The sequence below is a fragment of the Zootoca vivipara genome, chromosome 2 (genome assembly GCF_963506605.1).
Source record: "Zootoca vivipara chromosome 2, rZooViv1.1, whole genome shotgun sequence".
NCBI lineage: Eukaryota > Metazoa > Chordata > Lepidosauria > Squamata > Lacertidae > Zootoca > Zootoca vivipara.
The window spans coordinates 641,072-662,004 of record NC_083277.1 but is presented as its reverse complement, the minus strand read 5'-3'; the positions used below and the strand labels follow the sequence as shown (position 1 = coordinate 662,004).

The 20,933-nt window shown below is 44.3% G+C and overlaps 1 protein-coding gene across 1 annotated transcript in view; it reads right to left on the bottom strand.

Annotated features, from left to right (window-relative positions):
• The window catches only part of LOC132591681 (zinc finger protein 721-like), a 34,571-nt gene extending 14,489 nt beyond the window's left edge, over positions 1–20,082 (bottom strand). Inside the window, exons 1-2 of the mRNA XM_060271146.1 lie at positions 16,408–20,082; positions 16,189–16,243 (exon numbers count right to left, since the gene is read on the bottom strand). Of these exons, the coding sequence (XP_060127129.1) occupies positions 16,189–16,243; positions 16,408–19,702 (3,350 nt within the window). The 5' untranslated portion in view covers positions 19,703–20,082. The remainder of the gene's footprint in view (positions 1–16,188; positions 16,244–16,407) is intronic.
• Positions 20,083–20,933: the final 851 nt, after the last annotated feature.

The window sequence follows — 20,933 nt, the reverse complement described above, 5'->3', positions numbered from 1 at the left end:
ATCTGGCCCTCTTTGGACACCACTGCCCTAGAGGAACCTTCTATGCTGAGGTGAGGCATCTCTGGCCCTCCAGATGTGGTTCGACACAAAGTACCATCATCCCAAGGAAAGATGGCATATGGCCAGGGATGAGGTGAGCCTTATCTGGTGGGACACACTTTCTCCATCTTCCTCCTCCCCTGAAAACCCTGAATATCTGTATTTCATTTCCTCCTTCTTCCCTGATCTCCAAGATCTTCCTAATATAATCCAACTGCACACATTCCCTAATCATCCTGCACCACTGACTTCCCGAGGCTGCTGCATTGTGTCGAGGACACTGGCAATGGGACAGCACCTTGCACTGGATGAGAGGATAGAGTAGGCATTGGCAACCTCCGGCCCACGGAGGCCATTTATCCGGCCCACGAGCCACATTGAAATTGCAATAACAGTAATAATAATAATAATGCAGGCTCTTGAGGGGGGAACACGGAACCCCACCCATTTCCACAGCAATCTTCCCAATCTCTTAAATCCCACAGATGTGAGATCTGATATAGTGGGAATATATAGCCGGCATTTGAGTGGTAGTGGATAAAGAATGAGTTGGACAATAATATTAAGGATACATAGTGTTGTAAGAATGTAGTAGATAAATAGTTAGCGGAATATAAAACAACGGGAATACATTCATGTTTAAAATATAATTTATGCATTAGGGATTAACAGGAAGTCAAAACTGTGGTTATATATGATTCTGAAATAAGGGGGAATTTCCCCCCCTTTTTAATGTTTGCTCACTTAGGTTGGGGTTATATGTATTTTCCTTTTTGTTCTCATGCCAAACTATAAAAGATAACAACTTAGGTGGAGTGGTATAATAAAGGTAAAGGGACCCCTGACCATTAGGTCCAGTCGTGACCGACTCTGGGGTTGCGCGCTCATCTCGCATTATTGGCCGAGGGAGCCAGCGTATAGCTTCCAGGTCATGTGGCCAGCATGACTAAGCCGCTTCGGGCAAACCAGAGCAGCACATGGAAACGCAGTTTACCTTCCCGCTGTAGCGGTTCCTATTTATCTACTTGCATTTTGACGTGCTTTCGAACTGCTAGGTTGGCAGGAGCTGGGACCAAGCAACGGGAGCTCACTCCGTCACAGGGATTCGAACCCCTGACCTTCTGATCAGCAAGCCCTAGGCTCAGTGGTTTAACCACAGCGCCACCTGGGTCCCCAATAGGTATAATAGGAGTGGTATAATAATAATTATTATTCTATGAAAAGGTATAGTCTTATAGGATATGTGATAGAGAACAACATTGTGAAAAGCAATACAGTGGTACCTCGGTTTAAGTACACAATTGGTTCCAGAAGTCTGTACTTAAGCTGAAGCGAACTTTAGAAGCATAGCGTTGGAAGAGACCACAAGGGCCATCCAGTCCAACTCCCTGCCAAACACCATCAAAGCATTCTTGACATATGCCTGTCAAGCCTCTGCTTAAAGACCCCCAAAGAAGGAGACTCCACCACACTCTTTGGCAGCAAATTCCACTGCCGAACGGCTCTTACTGTCAGGAAGTTCTTCCTAATGTTGAGGTGGAATCTTCTTTATTGTAGTTTGAATCCATTGCTCCATGTCTGCTTCTCTGGAGCAGCAGAAAACAACCTTTCACCCTCCTCTATATGACATCCTTTTATATATTTGAACATGGCGATCATATCACCCCTTAACCTTCTCTTCTCCAGGCTAAACATACCCAGCTCCCTAAGCCGTTCCTCATAAGGCATCGTTTCCAGGCCTTTTACCATTTTGGTTGCCCTCTTCTGGACACGTTCCAGCTTTTCAGTATCCTTCTTGAACTGTGCTGCCCAGAACTGGACACAGTACTCCAGGTGAGGTCTGACCAGAGCAGAATACAGTGGTACTATTACTTCCCTAGATCTAGATGCTATACTCCTATACTTTCCCATTGAAAGTAATGGAAAGTGGATTAATCTGTTCCAGACGAGTCCGCTGAGTACTTAAACCGAAAGTACTCAAAAAGAAGCATCCTTAAACCGAAGTATGACTGTACTCAGTGGCGGAGCTTCATGCTACGGCACCAGGGGCGGGGTCTGGCGCCTATTCTGGGGGCGGGGCGGGCAGCCGCCCTTCACCCCCGCTTGCTCCGCCACTGACTGTACAATGTTATAACAAATGATTAACTGTTTAATGTATTTTTTGTTTTTTTGTGATTATTAGTTTGTTTTTGGTACAAAAAAAATCTAATAAAAATGTATCTTTAAAAAAAGAAGATATACTGTGGTGGGAATATTGGTAGAATGGAGAGGAGTTGGGCACAGGTATCTCTGGATAGGAACCCTTTAGATGCTTCTCCAGAGAAACACAGGCATGTGGGTGAGACTGTAGTTGCCAAGACAGAAGCCTCAAAGGGCGGAAAGAATAAAGTGGGCTTCCTCCCTTTCCTCTTCCCCCCCCCCCATGGTTAGACTCCCTATAACAGCCCCCAGTGCCCCATGCAGGAGCTGACCTGGGACTTCTGGCAGGGCAAGGACTGAGCTTGAAGGGAGGAGAGGGTGGCTGGATCAGGTCTCCTGTTCAGGGATCTCTCCCTGGTCTACTCAAAGGAGATTCCTGGGCAGGAGGGAGAAGTCAAGGCAGGCAGCCCCCAAGTCTCTCTCTCTCTTTCTTTCCCCACATCCTGCCAATGCTGGCTTCAATTCCACCTCCATGCATGCTTCCCTTCCTCCCTCAGCCCTCCACCCCCCCCCCAGTCTGCCCTTCGCCCAGAGGTTTCCCTGGCCGGCTCCCCCTTCGCCCTGCCCACCAATTCTCTCCCAGTCTAGCCTACCTCTCCATGGACTCCCTCTCTCTAGACCAGGCATGTACAACGTGCCTTTTGAGGCCCTAATCTCTCTGAGTTCTAAAAAAGGTCAACAACTTTGGGCGGGGGAAATCGTTTTAAAAAAAAGGTTGTTAGGGCAAAATTCTGGGTGTGAGAATGCTCAGCCACCCAGCTCATCAGGCAAGGGCCTGTGGTCGTTGCGGAGTATAAAACGAAGGAGTCCAGCCACGATCCGGAGCAAACAGCAAGGTTTATGACTGCGCAGCAGGTTCAATGCCAGACTGAACACCGTGAACAGGGCTGCAAGAACTTTTAAAACTTCCCACCACCATCCCATAATGCACATCGAAAGCATCATACATACATCACTTGTGACAGGGTAAAACGTCAGAAAAGGGGAAGGTGCAAGGGGCATTAGCATACAGGTAAACTAGCAGGCTTAGGCAGTATGTGGACCGAGAACTCCCAGAAGTGCAAGCTGGATTTTGAAAAGGCAGAGGAACCAGAGACCAAATAGCAAACATGCGCTGGATTATGGAGAAAGCTAGAGAGTTCCAGAAAAACGTCTACTTCTGCTTCATTGACTATGCAAAAGCCTTTGACTGTGTCGACCACAGCAAACTATGGCAAGTTCTTAAAGAAATGGGAGTGCCTGATCACCTCATCTGTCTCCTGAGAAATCTCTATGTGGGACAAGAAGCTACAGTTAGAACTGGATATGGAACAACTGATTGGTTCAAAATTGGGAAAGGACTACGACAAGGTTGTATATTGTCTCCCTGCTTATTTAACTTATATGCAGAATTCATCATGCGAAAGGCTGGACTAGATGAATCCCAAGCCGGAATTAAGATTGCCGGAAGAAATATCAACAACCTCAGATATGCAGATGACACAACCTTGATGGCAGAAAGCGAGGAGGAATTAAAAAACCTTTTAATGAGGGTGAAAGAGGAGAGCACAAAATATGGTCTGAAGCTCAACATCAAAAAAACCATGATCATGGCCACTGGTCCCATCACCTCCTGGCAAATAGAAGGGGAAGAAATGGAGGCAGTGAGAGATTTTACTTTCTTGGGCTCCTTGATCACTGCAGATGGTGACAGCAGTCACGAAATTAAAAGACGCCTGCTTCTTGGGAGAAAAGCAATGACAAACCTAGACAGCATCTTAAAAAGCAGAGACATCACCTTGCCGACAAAGGTCCGTATAGTTAAAGCTATGGTTTTCCCAGTAGTGATGTATGGAAGTGAGAGCTGGACCATAAAGAAGGCTGATCGCCGAAGAATTGATGCTTTTGAATTATGGTGCTGGAGGAGACTCTTGAGAGTCCCATGGACTGCTAGAAGATCAAACCTATCCATTCTTCAGGAAATCAGCCCTGAGTGCTCACTGGAAGGACAGATCGTGAAGCTGAGGCTCCAATACTTTGGCCACCTCATGAGAAGAGAAGAATCCTTGGAAAAGACCCTGATGTTGGGAAAGATGGAGGGCACTAGGAGAAGGGGACGACAGAGGACAAGATGGTTGGACAGTGTTCTCGAAGCTACGAACATGAGTTTGACCAAACTGCGGGAGGCAGTGCAAGACAGGAGTGCCTGGCGTGCTCTGGTCCATGGGGTCATGAAGAGTCGGACACGACTAAACAACAAAACAGGAGGTAAGCAGGATTAGCATAAGGTAACAATGCACGATGTCCCAGGACATTGTTAAGCAAGTACCGGTACCAGTAAGTATCTGGGAGGGGATCCTTGAGTACCTGGTGGGGAAAAACAATGGATCCAGGTGTGAGTATTGCCTCTGGCTTCGGAGGGTTGGGAATGGCAGGAGATGGTACCTGAATGGATTATGGATATGCAGAGGAGCACCACCCTGGCTACCTGACCTCTTGCTTAAGGGATTATGGCTGTTCCCTGCATCCTTGAGAGCCCTTGGCCAGAGTAGAAAAAGGGGGTTTCATTTAGAAATAAAGATACACTGTATTCATTCATAAAGAAATATGGTTACATACAGTCTCAGGCAACAGAGAAAGGGTAGGAAAGGGAGCCTTTATTACTCAGGGCTTGATCTTGAGGGGGTTCGTGTTGGTGCGATACTAGAGTGGTGTTGTAGGATCAAATGGGGTCCCCTTGAGGGCATTAGTGCCAATCTTGATTCCCAAATGAAGCCTCGTTTGGGTGCCCCCCCTATAAAATTCCCTAACAAAGGTCAACAACTTTGGTCTGCCCTCAGGCATCTTCACTTCATTAAATCTGGCCCTCTTTGACAAAAGTTTGCCCCCCCCCCCTGCTCTAGACAAGAGGGACCCACCAAGCCTTGCCCCAGAGATGCCTGCCAGGGGGAACCCAGAACACGCCGAGGGGCGCGGAATGGAGGCCTCGCTTCAAGTCCCAGCCCTGCTTGGGGATGGGGGTCCTCGCGGGGGGGGGGCAGGGGAGCTGAGCATCTCTTGACAGCTGAGCGCTGCAAAGGAGACCTTGCAATGCAAACCCTGCCGGTGCTCCCTCTGCAGAAAGGCCCCCCTGAACCCCCATTGGAAAAGGCAGGAAGGCTGATTTCTTTTGGGGGGAGGGGCTTGCAATGAGAACCCTGAGAATGGAGGGTCCCTGATCTGCAGCCGGATTGCATGGAGCGGGGCCTGTGCAGATAGCGCCCAGGAAGGGAGTTGTTCTGGGGGGGGGTCTCTGCCCCCTTTCCTCCCCCCCCCACAGCTCTATCTCTTTGTCCTCCCTGCCCCCCCCCTGCTCGCTCTTCTCTTCCCATTTCCTTTCCCTGGGGGGGAGGGGCTCCTTTATCCCAGCAGCGCCTGAATCAGCCCCTCCCCCGCTCGCCTGAACTACAGAAAGAAGGGGGAGGGGGAGGGGGAACTCCCCTACTTTCCTTTCATCCCCCCCCCGCCCCAAATCCTGCCCTCCCTTCCCAGCTGCCCTGATTGCAGATTCAGGGGGAGGAAAAGCGCATCTTTATCTCTCTCCCGCCCCCCACAATATATATATAGATATATTTCGCACCTCTTTTTCCTCCTCCTCTGCCGACCTGCTCCTCTTCTGGGAATGTGAATGGCGGCCCCTCCCTGCCTCTCTAGGAAGCGGAGCTCACTGACCCTTGGGGAGGAATGAATGACTCCCTCCCTCCCAGAAGACACAAATTCTCCTCCTTCCAAACAAGCTCTGAATATCCTGTTTCTTTCCTGATCATCTCCCAGCTTCGATCCCCGGAGGCGGCAGGGAAAGAGACCCCCCCACCTCCCAAAAAGTCCTTCATCTCTTTTCATCCCTTCCCAGGAGAGGGGGGGGGTCCGGTCATTTCCCCGTCCATTTTCCCACGTGGGGGAGGCAGGGATGTGACGTAGGGTGTCCCCGTTACAACAGCCCTGCAGAGTAGACCGGAGTTGGGATGCGGGTTTGGGGCTTGGAAAAGTGACTTACGACAACCCTAAATGGTGTTATCCCTTGCCATTATATCTATCATCTATCTATCTATCTATCTATCTATCTATCTATCATCTCTTCTATCCGCTTATTTTATGTGAGCTGCTTGGAAGACAGCTTTGGTTCAAAGGCAAGATTGAAATACAATGGTTTTCCCCGTTCCCAACAAAGAGCTATTCCATCCCCCCTCCTCTCCTTGGGCTGGCGATCTCCAGATCTAGGGCTCTCCCCCTTCCTTTCCCCGTCTCCCCACTACCCCTTTGAAGTGCCATAGCATCACAGAATCTGAGAACTGGAAGGAGCTGAAGAGTCATAGGATCATAGAGTTGGAAGAGACCACAAGGGCCAACCAGTCCAACCCCCTGCCAAGCAGGAAACACCATCAAAGCATTCTTGACATAGGCCTGTCAAGCCTCTGCTTAAAGACCTCCAAAGGAGGAGACTCCACCACACTCCTTGGCAGCAAATTCCACTGTCGAACAACTCTTACTGTCAGGAAGTTCTTCCTAATGTTTAGGTGGAATCTTCTTTCTTGTAGTTTGACTCCATTGCTCCGTGTCCGCTTCTCTGGAGCAGCAGAAATCAACCTTTCACCCTCCTCTATATTACATCCTTTGATATCTTTGAACATGGCTATCATATCATCCCTTAACCTTCTCTTCTCCAGGCTAAACATACCCAGCTCCCTAAGCCGTTCCTCATAAGGCATCGTTTCCAGGCCTTTGACCATTTTGGTTGCCCTCCTCTGGACACGTTCCAGTTTGTCAGTATCCTTCTTGAACTGTGGTGCCCAGAGTGGACACAGTACTCCAGGTGAGGTCTGACCAGAGCAGAATACAGTGGTACTATTACTTCCCTTGATCTAGATGCTATACTCCTATTGATGCAGCCCAGATTGCATTGGCTTTTTTTAGCTGCTGCATCACACTGTTGACTCATGTCAAGTTTGTGGTCTACCAAGACTCCTAGATCCCCTCGGAACTGTTTTCTTTCAGGATCCCCCACGAATCTAAGCCACATTACTGTAATGTAAACATTTATCCCAAGAAAATAAGGATGTTTTAAAGGGTAGAGGTAAAGGGCCCCTGGCCATTAGGTCCAGTTGTGGACGATTATGGGGTTGCAGCACTCATCTCGCTTTACTGGCCGAGGGAGCTGGCGTACAGCTTCCAGGTCATGTGGCCAGCATGCCTAAGCCGCTTCTGGTGAAGCAGAGCAGAGCAATTGGTTCCGAACCGCTGACCTTCCGATTGGCAAGCCCTAGGCTCAGTGGTCCCATGAAAGGGTAAAGGTAAAGGGCCCCCTGACCATTTATCCCAATAAATATCCCAAAATAGGATGTCCTATTTCATTACTACTACTACTCCTCTGGTTGGCTTCCGAGAGAGAGAGAGAGAGAGAGAGAGAGAGAGAGAGAATTGTAATAAAACATTTAACATTAAACATCTTCAGAATGCTTTGTGGATCGACCCAAACAACAGGATTCAAGTTACAAGAAAGGCAACTCCGACTCAATGTCAGGAAGAACTTTCTGGCAGTTAAGAGCTGTTTGACAGTGGAACGGTCTCTCTCCTACCTTGGAGGGCCACCTGTCTTAGATGTTTGAGTTGAGATTCCTGCATTGCAGGGGGTTAGACTAGATGACCCTTGGGTGTAGCTTCCAGCTCTACAATTCTATGGTTTAATGTACAGTGGTGTCTCGCTAGATGAATTTAATTCGTTCCAGGACTCAATTAATCCTACGAAAAATTCGTCTAGCAAGTCGCGGTTTCCCATAGGAATGCATTGAAACTTAATTAAGGGACAGGGACCCAGGTGGCGCTGTGGTTAAACCACTGAGCCTAGGGCTTGCTGATCAGAAGGTCGGCGGTTCAAATCCCTGTGACGGGGTGAGCTCCCGTTGCTCGGTCCCAGCTCCTGCCAACCTAGCAGTTCGAAAGCACGTCAAAATGCAAGTAGATAAATAGGTACCGCTACAGCGGGAAGGTAAACGGCGTTTCCATGTGCTGCTCTGGTTTGCCAGAAGCGGCTTTGTCATGCTGGCCACATGACCTGGAAGCTGTACGCCGCCTCCCTCGGCCAATAATGCGAGATGAGCGTGCAACCCCAGAGTCGGTCACGACTGGACCTAATGGTCAGGGGTCCCTTTACCTTTACCTTTACGGGCTCCGGGGGAGTGGCGGCAGTGGCACTTGCTCTCTTGGCTCGCGGAAGGCAGGCAGTGCGGGGGAAGGGTGCTTGCTCGGGGAAGGCAGGCAGGCAGGCGCCCTTCCCCCGCACCGCCGCACCTTATGGCTCGGGATCTCCAAAATGTTATTCTTTGTGGACCTTAAGATACACCGTGGGGCATACCAGGAGAGGCGGTCCTTTATGTACGAGGGCTTTAAAGGTCAAAACCAACACCTTAAATCTGATCCTGTACTCCACCGAGAGCCAGTGCAGCTGGTAAAACACTGGATGAATATGGTCCCACAGCAGGGACCCCGTAAGGAACCTCGCTGCGTCATTCTGCACCCGCTGGAGTTTCTGGGGCAGCTTCAGGGGCAGCCCTGCGTAAAGTGAGTTACGATAATCAAGCCTGGAGGTGACCATCACATGGACCACTGTGGCCAGATCAGGGCGAGAACGGTAAGGGACCAACTGTTTAATGTGGCGGAGATGGAAAAATGCCACCTTACCGTAGCTATGGCTGCAACCAAACTCTTGACAGAAGGCGCTGGCACTAATTAAGCCCCCACAACAGATGGGAATTGGCCCCCCAACCCCATGTCGTCCCGACCCAGCCAGAGGACCTCTGTCTTCGAAGGACTTAACTTCAACCGGCTCCCACCTAGCCGTTGAGCCACAGCTTCCAAACACCTGGTCAGTGTGTCCGGGGCCGAGGCAGGGTGGTTGTCCACCAGCAGATAAATCTGGGTGTCATCAGCATATTGATGGCAACCCAGCCCAAAACTCTGGACAATCTGAGCAGGGGGACGCATGAAGATGTTAAAAAGCATCGGGGAAAGGATTGTGCCCTGCGGCACTCCACACACCAAGGAGTCCCGTGGCCACAACTCCTTCCCTAGCGCCACCCTCTGTCCCCGACCTGATATAAAGGGGCGCAGCCATTGTCGGACTGTGCCCTGAATCCCCACATCGGCAAGGCGGTGGTCTAAAATTTTGTGATCGACCATGTTGAAGGCTGCTGACAGATCTAAAAAGAATCAGCAGTCCCGACCCGCCTTGATCTAGTCTACGGATGTCCGTCCTCATTCAGAAGCAGCACTCCAGACTCACACACTCCCCCTCCCTATCTAACACTACATTCAATATTATATTATGCTTACCTATTGTGAATTGTTACCTTCATTACTTTAAATACATGTCTAGACAATGTTGTATACTGCGTTTCTCAAATTTTAGGATGTGCCTGTAAAATAAGCCATGGCACAATTTTCATGCGTTGAAAAAATATAAGACATACCCCGAAAATAAGCCGTAGTGCTAAGTGTAGTTCTGGAGGGCCTCGCCAAAACACCGAGCAGCGCCGCGTGGAGCCCCGAGCCAGCAGGACCCAGCTGAAGCGCCGACAAAGCGCCCGGCAGCGCCGCACAGAGTGCCCCGAGCCGCAGGAGGAGGAGGAGGATTCAAAGTGCTACAGAGCACTGCTGGGTTCCGCTGGCTCGGGGTGCTCCACGTGGTGCTGCTGGGCGCTTTGTCGGCGCTTCAGCGGGGCGCGCTGGCTCGGGGCTCCATGCGGCGCGCGCTGCTGGGCGCTTTGTCGGCGCTTGAGCAGCAGCAGCAATTTACCAGTTAGTAAAAAATAATAATAAGACACCCCCTGAAAATATGCCATAGGCTTATTTTCTTGAGTAAAATAAATATAAGACGGTGTCTTAAAATGTGAGAAACAGGTACAAACAACAAAAGCTCACATATGCTGCATGCATTTAAGATTCATTTCCTGTCAACTAGGAGAGAAACAGGTTCTACACTCTAATAACCAAAGTATATTCCACATTCCTTCTATTTAAACCGTGTCTCTTCTTTTGATGGCCTGTAGAGTTTCCACTCTTACAACTCTTTTTTTTTTCAAAGATAAATTTTTATTCATTTTTTCATAATCATATTAGCAAACATTCATATTACAAATAATTCAACCTATATGACTTCCTTCCAACCCATAAGTGGTAAATTCTGTCAATCCTACTTCGTATTTTCTATTTACAACAGACTCAAGACACTGTAGGCGTTATGTTGCTACCCCTAATGCTCTCATACCCATATAATTTCCTTTAGCATACTCTATAAATTTACTCCATTCAGCTTGGAACTTCGCATCGTCCGAATCACGTACTCTGTGTGTTAATTTGGCTAATTCCATAAATTCAAGAACCTTCGATTGCCACTCTTCTATAGATGGTATATCATTTGTTTTCCACTTCTGGGCAATGAGAATCCTGGCTGCCACTGTGGCGTACATTGTTGTTGTTGTTTAGTCGTTTAGTCGTGTCCGACTCTTCGTGACCCCATGGACCATAGAACGCCAGGCACTCCTGTCTTCCACTGCCTCCCGCAGTTTGGTCAAACTCATGTTCGTAGCTTCGAGAACACTGTCCAACCATCTCGTCCTCTGTCGTCCCCTTCTCCTAGTGCCCTCAATCTTTCCCAACATCAGGGTCTTTTCCAAGGATTCTTCTCTTCTCATGAGGTGGCCAAAGTATTGGAGCCTCAGCTTCACGATCTGTCCTTCCAGGGAGCACTCAGGGCTGATTTCCTTCATAATGGATAGGTTTGATCTTCTTGCAGTCCACGGGACTCTCAAGAGTCTCCTCCAGCACCATAATTCAAAAGCATCAATTCTTCGGCGATCAGCCTTCTTTATGGTCCAGCTCTCACTTCCATACATCACTACTGGGAAAACCATAGCTTTAACTATACGGACCTTTGTCGGCAAGGTGATGTCTCTGCTTTTTAAGATGCTGTCTAGGTTTGTCATTGCTTTTCTCCCAAGAAGCAGGCGTCTTTTAATTTCGTGACTGCTGTCACCATCTGCAGTGATCAAGGAGCCCAAGAAGGTGAAATCTCTCACTGCCTCCATTTCTTCCCCTTCTATTTGCCAGGAGGTGATGGGACCAGTGGCCGTGATCTTGGTTTTTTTGATGTTGAGCTTCAGACCATATTTTGCGCTCTCCTCTTTCACCCTCATTATGTATGGCGTACATAAAGAATCTTAAATCGGATTTTGGGATTTCCTTATCGACTAGACCCAACAAGAAAGCCTCAGGCTTCTTCGGAAAGGTAAGTTTCAAAAAAAATTTAAGTTCGTTATAAACCAGATCCCAATTTTTTTTATCCTATCACACCCCCACCACATGTGAAAAAATTCCCCCACCGACGTTCTGCATTTCCAACACCATTTGTTCTGGTTCCTGTACATCTTAGAAAGTTTTGCTGGCGTTAAGTACCAGCGGTATACAAGTTTCATTACATTCTCCTTCAATACAGTACAGGCTGTAAAATTTATATTTTGTTTCCACAGTTTTGACCACATATCGGATGGGATGTTGTGCCCGAAGTCTTTGGCCCATTTGATCATAGAGTCCTTGACAGCCTCATCCATGGTATGCCAGTCCAAAAGTAAATTGTACATTTTGGATAGCAATTTGTAATTGCTGCCTAATAGCTCAATTTGAAATCTGGATTTCTTATCTTCAAAGCCGAATTCTTTTTTATCCTTATTAAATAAATCATTTATTTGATAATATTGCAGCCATCCTGCTAATTTGTCTTTAATTTGATCATATGTTTTTAATTTGAGACCTTCAATTGTTCTGATAACGATGTCTTCATAGGTAAGGCCCTTCTTATCCATGTTGATCTTTCGAATGGCTAATACGTTTAGAGGGGACACCCACAGGGGCATTTTCTTTTCCAATAGGGCCTTATTACGATCCCATACTTCAAGTAATGATCGTCTAAATATATGGTTAGTGAATCCCTTGTGGGCTTTCGCCTTGTTATGACAGAGGTATGCATGCCACCCAAAGCGGTTTGTGTAACCTTCAAGGTCCAGTAGATCTGCGTTCTCCAACAAGATCCAGTCCCTTAGCCATACAAGGCATGCTGCCTCATAATAAAGTTTTAAGTCAGGCAAAGCAAATCCTCCTCTCTCTTTTTTATCAACCAAGATTTTTAGCTTAATCCTGGGTTTTTTCCCTAGCCATACAAACTTTGATAATACTCTTTGCCAATCTTTAAATTGGGAGACTCCTTTAACTATAGGGATATTCTGGAAGTGAAATAATAGTCTTGGTAAGATGTTCATTTTGATGACCGCAATTCTACCCCAAAAGGATAGCTTCAAATTTTTCCAGTTGTCTAGATCTTTCTTAATATCTTTCCAGGCCGGATCATAATTATCTTGAAACAAATTTAAATTTTTTGACGTTAACCAGATTCCTAAATATTTTATCTTTTTAGCACACAATATACCAATTTGTTTTTCTATCTCTTCACTCTTCTCTCTTCTAATATTTTTCAAAATCATTTTAGTCTTTGTCTTATTAATTTTGAAGCCTGCTACCTGTCCGAATTCTTCCATAATCTTTAGAGCTTCTGGTAAGCTAGTTTCGGGTTGTTCCACCGTCAGAGCCAGATCGTCGGCGAACGCCTTAACTTTATATTCTTTATTCCCGAGCTTGATTCCCCTTATTTCCGCTGTGTTTCTCAAGCGATTATTCAAGACCTCGATTACCGTTATGAATAGCAATGGTGATATGGGGCATCCTTGCCTGGTCCCTTTTGAAATATTAAATTTGTCTGATAGATTGTTATTTATGATTAGCCTTGCTGATTGATCCGAGTAAATTGCCCTGATGCCTCTCATAAACATATCTCCTGTCTCCATTTCTTTTAGATTATTCAACATGAAATACCAGGAGACGTTGTCAAACGCCTTCTCCGCGTCGACGAACAGAAGCGCTGCTTGTTTCTCATTTCTTACCTCTAAATATTCAATTATGCTTATAATGTTTCTGATGTTTTCCTTCATTTGGCGGCCCGGTAAAAAGCCCGCCTGGTCTCTGTGTATTATCGCATTTAATACATGTTTTAATCTATCAGCCAAGATGTCTGCGAATAATTTGTAATCATTGTTTAATAAAGAAATGGGCCTGTAATTCTTAACATTTTGAGAATCTGTATCTTTTTTTGGAATCAACGTAATGAAGGCTTCCTTCCAGGTGTTTGGTATCGTCCCCGTGTTGAGAATATTATTCATCACTTCACACAATATTGGTGCAATTTGGGTAACTAATACTTTGTAATATTTAGCCGAAATGCCATCGGGGCCAGGCGCTTTGCCCAATTTCATCTTATTAATAGCTTTTTCTACTTCTTGGATTGAAATTTCTTTATTCAACAGATCTTTATTTTCTTTTGATATCTTTTGGAGGCCGAATGATCGAATGTAATTTCCTATTTTCTTTTTATCTTCTTTTTCTTTCCTATATAATTCTCTATAATATCTTTGAAAAACATTTCTTATTTCTTTGGGGTCGACTATTTCAGCACCTTCTTCTTTAATTTTGTTGATTGTACTCTGTTTCTTCCACATCTTTATCTGCCATGCCAATAGTCTGCCCGACTTATTCGCTGATTTAAATTTTTTTTGTCTTAACCATTTAATTTTCCATTCGACCTCCTGATTAACTAGCATTGATAACTGTGTTTGTAATCTTGAAATGGTCTGTTTTAAAGATTCATCTTTTGGTGAAATAATTAGTCGCTTTTCACACTGTGTTAATTGTATCAAAATTTATTCTTTTCTCTTCCCTCTTTCTTTAACTTTGTGGCTATTTTTTTGTATCAGGAACCCCCTCATAACCGCTTTACTAGCGTCCCAGACAATGTCGATGGGAGTTTCTTTATTTAAATTCCATTTGAAATAGTCCATAATTGTTTCTTTGGCTTTCTTGACTATCTTATTATCATTGAAAAGGGTCTCATTTAATCTCCACTCTTACAACTCTTAACACTCCGAGTCTTTTGATCGTTTAAAGACATCCACTACAACGGAATCTCTATCTAATTCCCTAGCTTTTCTTTTTTCTTTTTTTAAAAAAACCAATTTATTAAATTTTCCAATTACAAACCAATTATATCATATCAATTATTTCAAATTATACAAATACATATCAATTAAACCAAATATTATGCCAAATCATAATTTTATTTACTTATTTATTTTGGACTTCCCATGCTTCAATGTCTGGGGATTCTGAGTAATGCTACTCCCTGCCATCCTAGTCCAAATTTCAAAATCTTATCATTATAATCCAAAAGAAGGTATAAAAACAGATTTGGTGATCTGCTTAATTTAAAGAATGCATGAAGAGAGAAAATTATTAAAGATAGGGAGAAGTTACATTATTATTAGGGAATTAGGGTGAAAACAAGCAAATGAAGAAAAAGATGGATAAATGATAAGTCGACAATCGGAAGTTTTTTAGAGCTTAATTTTAAATGTTTTTTTCTTTATTCCCCCTGTTTTCCTTCTTCTTCTCTTTTTTCTCTCTTCTCCTCTCTCCCTTTTTGTTTCCCCTCTATATCTTCCTCTCTCCTACCTTTCTAGATCCTGCTATTTTGTTTTAGTTTTGCTGTATTGGAACAATTTTTCTTTGATATTTGAGGATACCAAAAGGATAACTTTACATAATTTTGTAAAGATATGTCTATTTGGGAAATTATGTTGTTTATGTATTTTATGTTCTGTTTGTCTATTTGTGTTATGTTATATTATGTTTTGTTATATTTCATTATATTATAATTTGTTAAGTTATGCTATGTTATTTTTCTTTATTACTATGATGATACGCTAATGTTCACTACGGTTTAACGATTTAAATAAAGATTTTGTTTTGTTTGTTTTTTAAAAAAATGCCTGGGGATTCTGAGCAACGCTACTCCCTGCCATCCTAGTCCAAATTTCAAAATCTTATCATTATAATCCATTATAGTCCCGATCTTTTCCCAGCAATTCTTCTAGTTGTTATCTTCCTCTTTTGTCGCAGCTTTTGTGATAGACATGAAGCGAGATTTAACACAAAATCATTCTTCCCGTGTGGGTTTTTTGTCCAGTCCAGCCTCCCCATAAATCCTCCTTTTACAAACTGGAGTGCTTCTCTGGCCGCGCCGACATTCAAGCAGGAGCAGACGCCATCTTGAAGATCTCAGATATCGTATTCCAGCTTCTCCTCAAAAAGTCCACCGATTGCCGAAATGCAGCTTTTTCAGGCGGGGAACAGCCAAATAGAAATATTCACACTCTTCTTATAACAGATTTATGGCTCCCCCGCCCTTTAGCTGCTCTCTGCCTCCTGAATCGTCAATTAGGCAGCTCTGATCTTGTTCAAATTCAAAGTGCGTCACGGCTCATAAATCCACTTATAATTGTCCAGAAAGTATTTAAACGAGATCCAGTGAAAATATAACCAGCTGGAGAGGTTTTGCTCTTGCATACTTAGCAGAACAGCTTCCAAAAACATACAGAATGTCAATCCTCTATTATATAAACTCCAATAGCCACACTGTTTATTTCCTAATTTCTCGTTTGTTCCAAATATTAAGGACCATCCGTCCAGGGAAGATGGTTAGTGCTTCTTAAGGTATAGAAAAAAAAACAGTTTTGCTTCCCTTTTCGTTCCGTCCAGATCATTCTTTTTTTCCCTTGATGTGGTATTTCCTCGATTCACTTATCACTCAGAAGCTGGAATTCCGGGCAGTATCTTCTCCTCCGTCTTTTGAAGCATGTCCATGAATTTAAATCCAATTATTTCTCTTAAATCCTGGAACTCGCGTCTGGAACGAGCACCCATGAGGGCCGGAACTCCTGGAGGCCACCCTGTTCGAGTGTAAGAAGTCCACTCTCAGTGAAGCTCTTCCCACACTCAATGCATTTAAATGGTTTCTCCCCTGTGTGAGTCCTTTGATGAATTCTAAGCTCTCCACTCTGACTGAAGCTCTTTCCACACTCTATACAGTTAAATGGTTTTCCTTGTGTGAGTCTGTTTATGTATTCTTAGTGTTCCACTACAAGTGAAGCGCTTTCCACACTCCATACATTCAAATGGTTTTTTCCGTGTGGGTTTGTTTATGTAAATTAAGGCTGTCACTTCTACTGAAGCTTTTTCCACACTCCATGCATTTAAATGGTTTCTCCCCCATGTGAGTCTGTTGATGAATTCTAAGGTGTCCACTCTGACTGAAGCTCTTTCCACACTCAATACATTTAAATGGTTTCTCTCCTGTGTGAGTCCGTTTATGAATTCTAAGATATCCACTGTCAGTGAAGCTCTTTCCACACTCCAGACATTCAAATGGTTTCTCCCCCGTGTGTGTCCGTTGATGAATTCTAAGCTTTCCACTGTTATTGAAGCTCTTTCCACACTCCATACATTTAAATGGTTTCTCCCCCGTGTGTGTCCGTTGATGAATTCTAAGCTTTCCACTGTTATTGAAGCTCTTTCCACACTCCATACATTTAAATGGTTTCTCCCCTGTGTGAGTCCGTTGATGAATTCTAAGGTGTCCACTCTCACTGAAGCTCTTTCCGCACTCCATACATTTAAATGGTTTCTCCCCTGTGTGAATCCGTTGATGAATTCTAAGGTGTCCATTGCGACTGAAGCTCTTTCCACACACCATGCATTTAAATGGTTTCTCCCCCGTATGAGTTCGTTGATGAGTTCTAAGTACTTGATTAGAAGTGAAGCCCTTTCCACACTCCATGCATACAAATGGTTTCTCCCCTGTGTGAGTCCGTTGATGAATTCTAAGATTTCTACTCTGACTGAAGCTCTTTCCACACACTATACATTCAAAGAGTTTTTCCCCTTTGTGAGTTTGATTATGTAAATTAAGGCTGTCACATCTGCTGAAGCTCTTTCCACATTCCTTACATTTAAATGGTTTCTCCCCTGTGTGAGTTTGATGATGAATTGTAAGGTGTCCACTCGCACTGAAGCTCTTTCCACACTCCATACATTTAAATGGTTTCTCCCCTGTGTGAGTCCGTTGATGAATTCTAAGGTGTCCATTGCGACTGAAGCTCTTTCCACACACCAGGCATTTAAATGGTTTCTCCCCTGTGTGAGTTTGATGGTGGTTAGTCAATGCTGTACCATCAATATAGCTCTTCCCGCACTCCATACATTTAAATGGTTTCTCCCCTGTGTGAATCCGTTGATGAATTCTAAGGTGTCCATTGCGACTGAAGCTCTTTCCACACACCAGGCATTTAAATGGTTTCTCCCCCGTATGAGTCCGTTGATGAGTTCTAAGTACTTGATTAGAAGTGAAGCCCTTTCCACACTCCATGCATACAAATGGTTTCTCCCCCATGTGAGTCTGTTGATGAATTCTAAGGTGTCCACTCTGACTGAAGCTCTTTCCACACTCCAGACATTTAAATGGTTTCTCTCCTGTGTGAGTCCGTTTATGAATTCTAAGATATCCACTGTCAGTGAAGCTCTTTCCACACTCCAGACATTCAAATGGTTTCTCCCCCATGTGTGTCCGTTGATGAATTCTAAGCTTTCCACTGTTATTGAAGCTCTTTCCACACTCCATACATTTAAATGGTTTCTCCCCTGTGTGAGTCCGTTGATGAATTCTAAGATATCCACTCGCACTGAAGCTCTTTCCACACTCCATACATTTAAATGGTTTCTCCCCTGTGTGAGTCCGTTGATGAATTCTAAGGTGTCCACTCTCACTGAAGCTCTTTCCGCACTCCATACATTTAAATGGTTTCTCCCCTGTGTGAATCCGTTGATGAATTCTAAGGTGTCCATTGCGACTGAAGCTCTTTCCACACACCAGGCATTTAAATGGTTTCTCCCCCGTATGAGTCCGTTGATGAGTTCTAAGTACTTGATTAGAAGTGAAGCCCTTTCCACACTCCATGCATACAAATGGTTTCTCCCCCATGTGAGTCTGTTGATGAATTCTAAGGTGTCCACTCTGACTGAAGCTCTTTCCACACTCCAGACATTTAAATGGTTTCTCTCCTGTGTGAGTCCGTTTATGAATTCTAAGATATCCACTGTCAGTGAAGCTCTTTCCACACTCCAGACATTCAAATGGTTTCTCCCCCATGTGTGTCCGTTGATGAATTCTAAGCTTTCCACTGTTATTGAAGCTCTTTCCACACTCCATACATTTAAATGGTTTCTCCCCTGTGTGAGTCCGTTGATGAATTCTAAGATATCCACTCGCACTGAAGCTCTTTCCACACTCCATACATTTAAATGGTTTCTCCCCTGTGTGAGTCCGTTGATGAATTCTAAGGTGTCCACTCTCACTGAAGCTCTTTCCGCACTCCATACATTTAAATGGTTTCTCCCCTGTGTGAATCCGTTGATGAATTCTAAGGTGTCCATTGCGACTGAAGCTCTTTACACACACCATGCATTTAAATGGTTTCTCTCCCGTATGAGTCCGTTGATGAGTTCTAAGTACTTGGTTAGAAGTGAAGCCCTTTCCACACTCCATGCATACAAATGGTTTCTCCCCTGTGTGAGTCCGTTGATGAATTCTAAGATTTCTACTCTGACTGAAGCTCTTTCCACACACTATACATTCAAAGAGTTTTTCCCCTTTGTGAGTTTGATTATGTAAATTAAGGCTGTCACATCTACTGAAGCTCTTTCCACATTCCTTACATTTAAATGGTTTCTCCCCTGTGTGAGTTTGATGATGAATTGTAAGGTGTCCACTCTGATGGAAGCTCTTCCCGCACTCCTTACATTTAAATGGTTTCTCCCCTGTGTGAGTCCGTTGATGAATTCTAAGGTGTCCATTGCGACTGAAGCTCTTTCCACACACCAGGCATTTAAATGGTTTCTCCCCTGTGTGAGTTTGATGGTGGTTAGTCAATGCTGTACCATCAATATAGCTCTTCCCGCACTCCATACATTTAAATGGCTTCTCCCCTGTGTGAATCCGTTGATGAATTCTAAGGTGTCCATTGCGACTGAAGCTCTTTCCACACACCAGGCATTTAAATGGTTTCTCCCCCGTATGAGTCCGTTGATGAGTTCTAAGTACTTGATTAGAAGTGAAGCCCTTTCCACACTCCATGCATACAAATGGTTTCTCCCCTGTGTGAGTCCGTTGATGAATTCTAAGTTTTCCACTCTGACTGAAGCTCTTTCCACACTCCATGCATTTAAATGGTTTCTCCCCTGTGTGAGTTTGATGGTGGTTAGTCAATGCTGTACCATCAATAAAGCTCTTTCCACACTCCATGCATTTAAATGGTTTCTCCCCAGTGTGAGTCTGTTGATGTTTTCTAAGTGTTCCACTGTCACTGAAGATCTTCTCACACTCCATTCTTTCAAACTGCTTCTCCTCTCTCTTTTCACACTCCATGTATTTAAATGCTTTCTTTGTTATTCCCATTGAACGTGGCCCCCCAGAATTCTGCCTGTCTTCTCCATTGCCTGCTTTGGGGGGCGAAGAGGGGAGGAACTCCTACGGTATTTGTTTTCTAGGAAGAGAAGAAAGGAATATTACAGACATCAATCAGCACGTGCTCTTATTTTAAAATCTCTCTTGTCCTCCATGTTCCCAGTTTTTAGCAAATACAAATGAAATAATGTCAAATAAAGGTAATGCAGTTCAGAAGCATTATCTTAGAATACGGTTGAAATGTGGGGTTTACTTTTTATAAAAAGTGGTTTTTATAAAAGACCTCGAGATCTTTATTAATCACCTGGACAGTCCCTTTTGCCTCAGGAGGTGCATATTGACCATTTTTGGAGACCCATATATAAGTATTGTGGTCGGCTGAAGGAGTGCTCAGGTAGGAGAATGTTATTGGGGTTGGACCTGCCGCCTGACACTGGCCTACCTTAGTGGAGATTCCCAGTCCAAGTCTCTCTCACTGTTCTTCCCCCTTTGCTCCTACTGGAAATCATTTACAGTGGTCCCTCGACTCACGAACTTAATCCGTTCCGAATGCACATTCGTAGGTCGAAAAGTTCGTAAGTTGAAAAGTGGTTTCCCACGGAGGGAAAAATATTAGGAAAAATTCATAAGTCGAAAAAATCGCATTTAAAATTCGTAAGTTGATAATGACACTTGCAGGCGTGAAATAAATCCTACGAATTGACCCTAAAGATTAGATACAAAGGAACTGCGAGATAAGAACTGATTAGAAAACCTTTTGAGGGGAGGGAGGGAAGTCAAGCTCGGCGGAGCATGTTTTTTTGGGATGTTTGTATTTTTGAATGTTTGTTTATGTGTTTGTTTGTCTTGTATAATGTTTTAAATGTGTTTATTTTGGAAAATTTAATAAATAATTATAATAAAATTCGTAAGTTGAGGAAACCACATTTAAAACCGCAAACGGTTTCCGTTCGGATGTAGAAAAATTAGTAAGCGTGCGGCCATTTGTCCCGTTCGTAAGTCGAAAACTTTGGATGTTGAGTAATTCGTAAGTCGAGGGACCAATGTATTAAATTTGTATATTTCTCTTTATTTGAAGATCACAATATAAAAATATGTGTGGCACTGAAAAAGGTAAATATTAAAGGTGAAGATTGTGGGAAAGAAAAGAAAGAAGATTACTCAGGAGAAAGGAAGTGAAACCGGTGATGTTTCCGCCTGAGTGTAAAGGAGAAGCCAATAT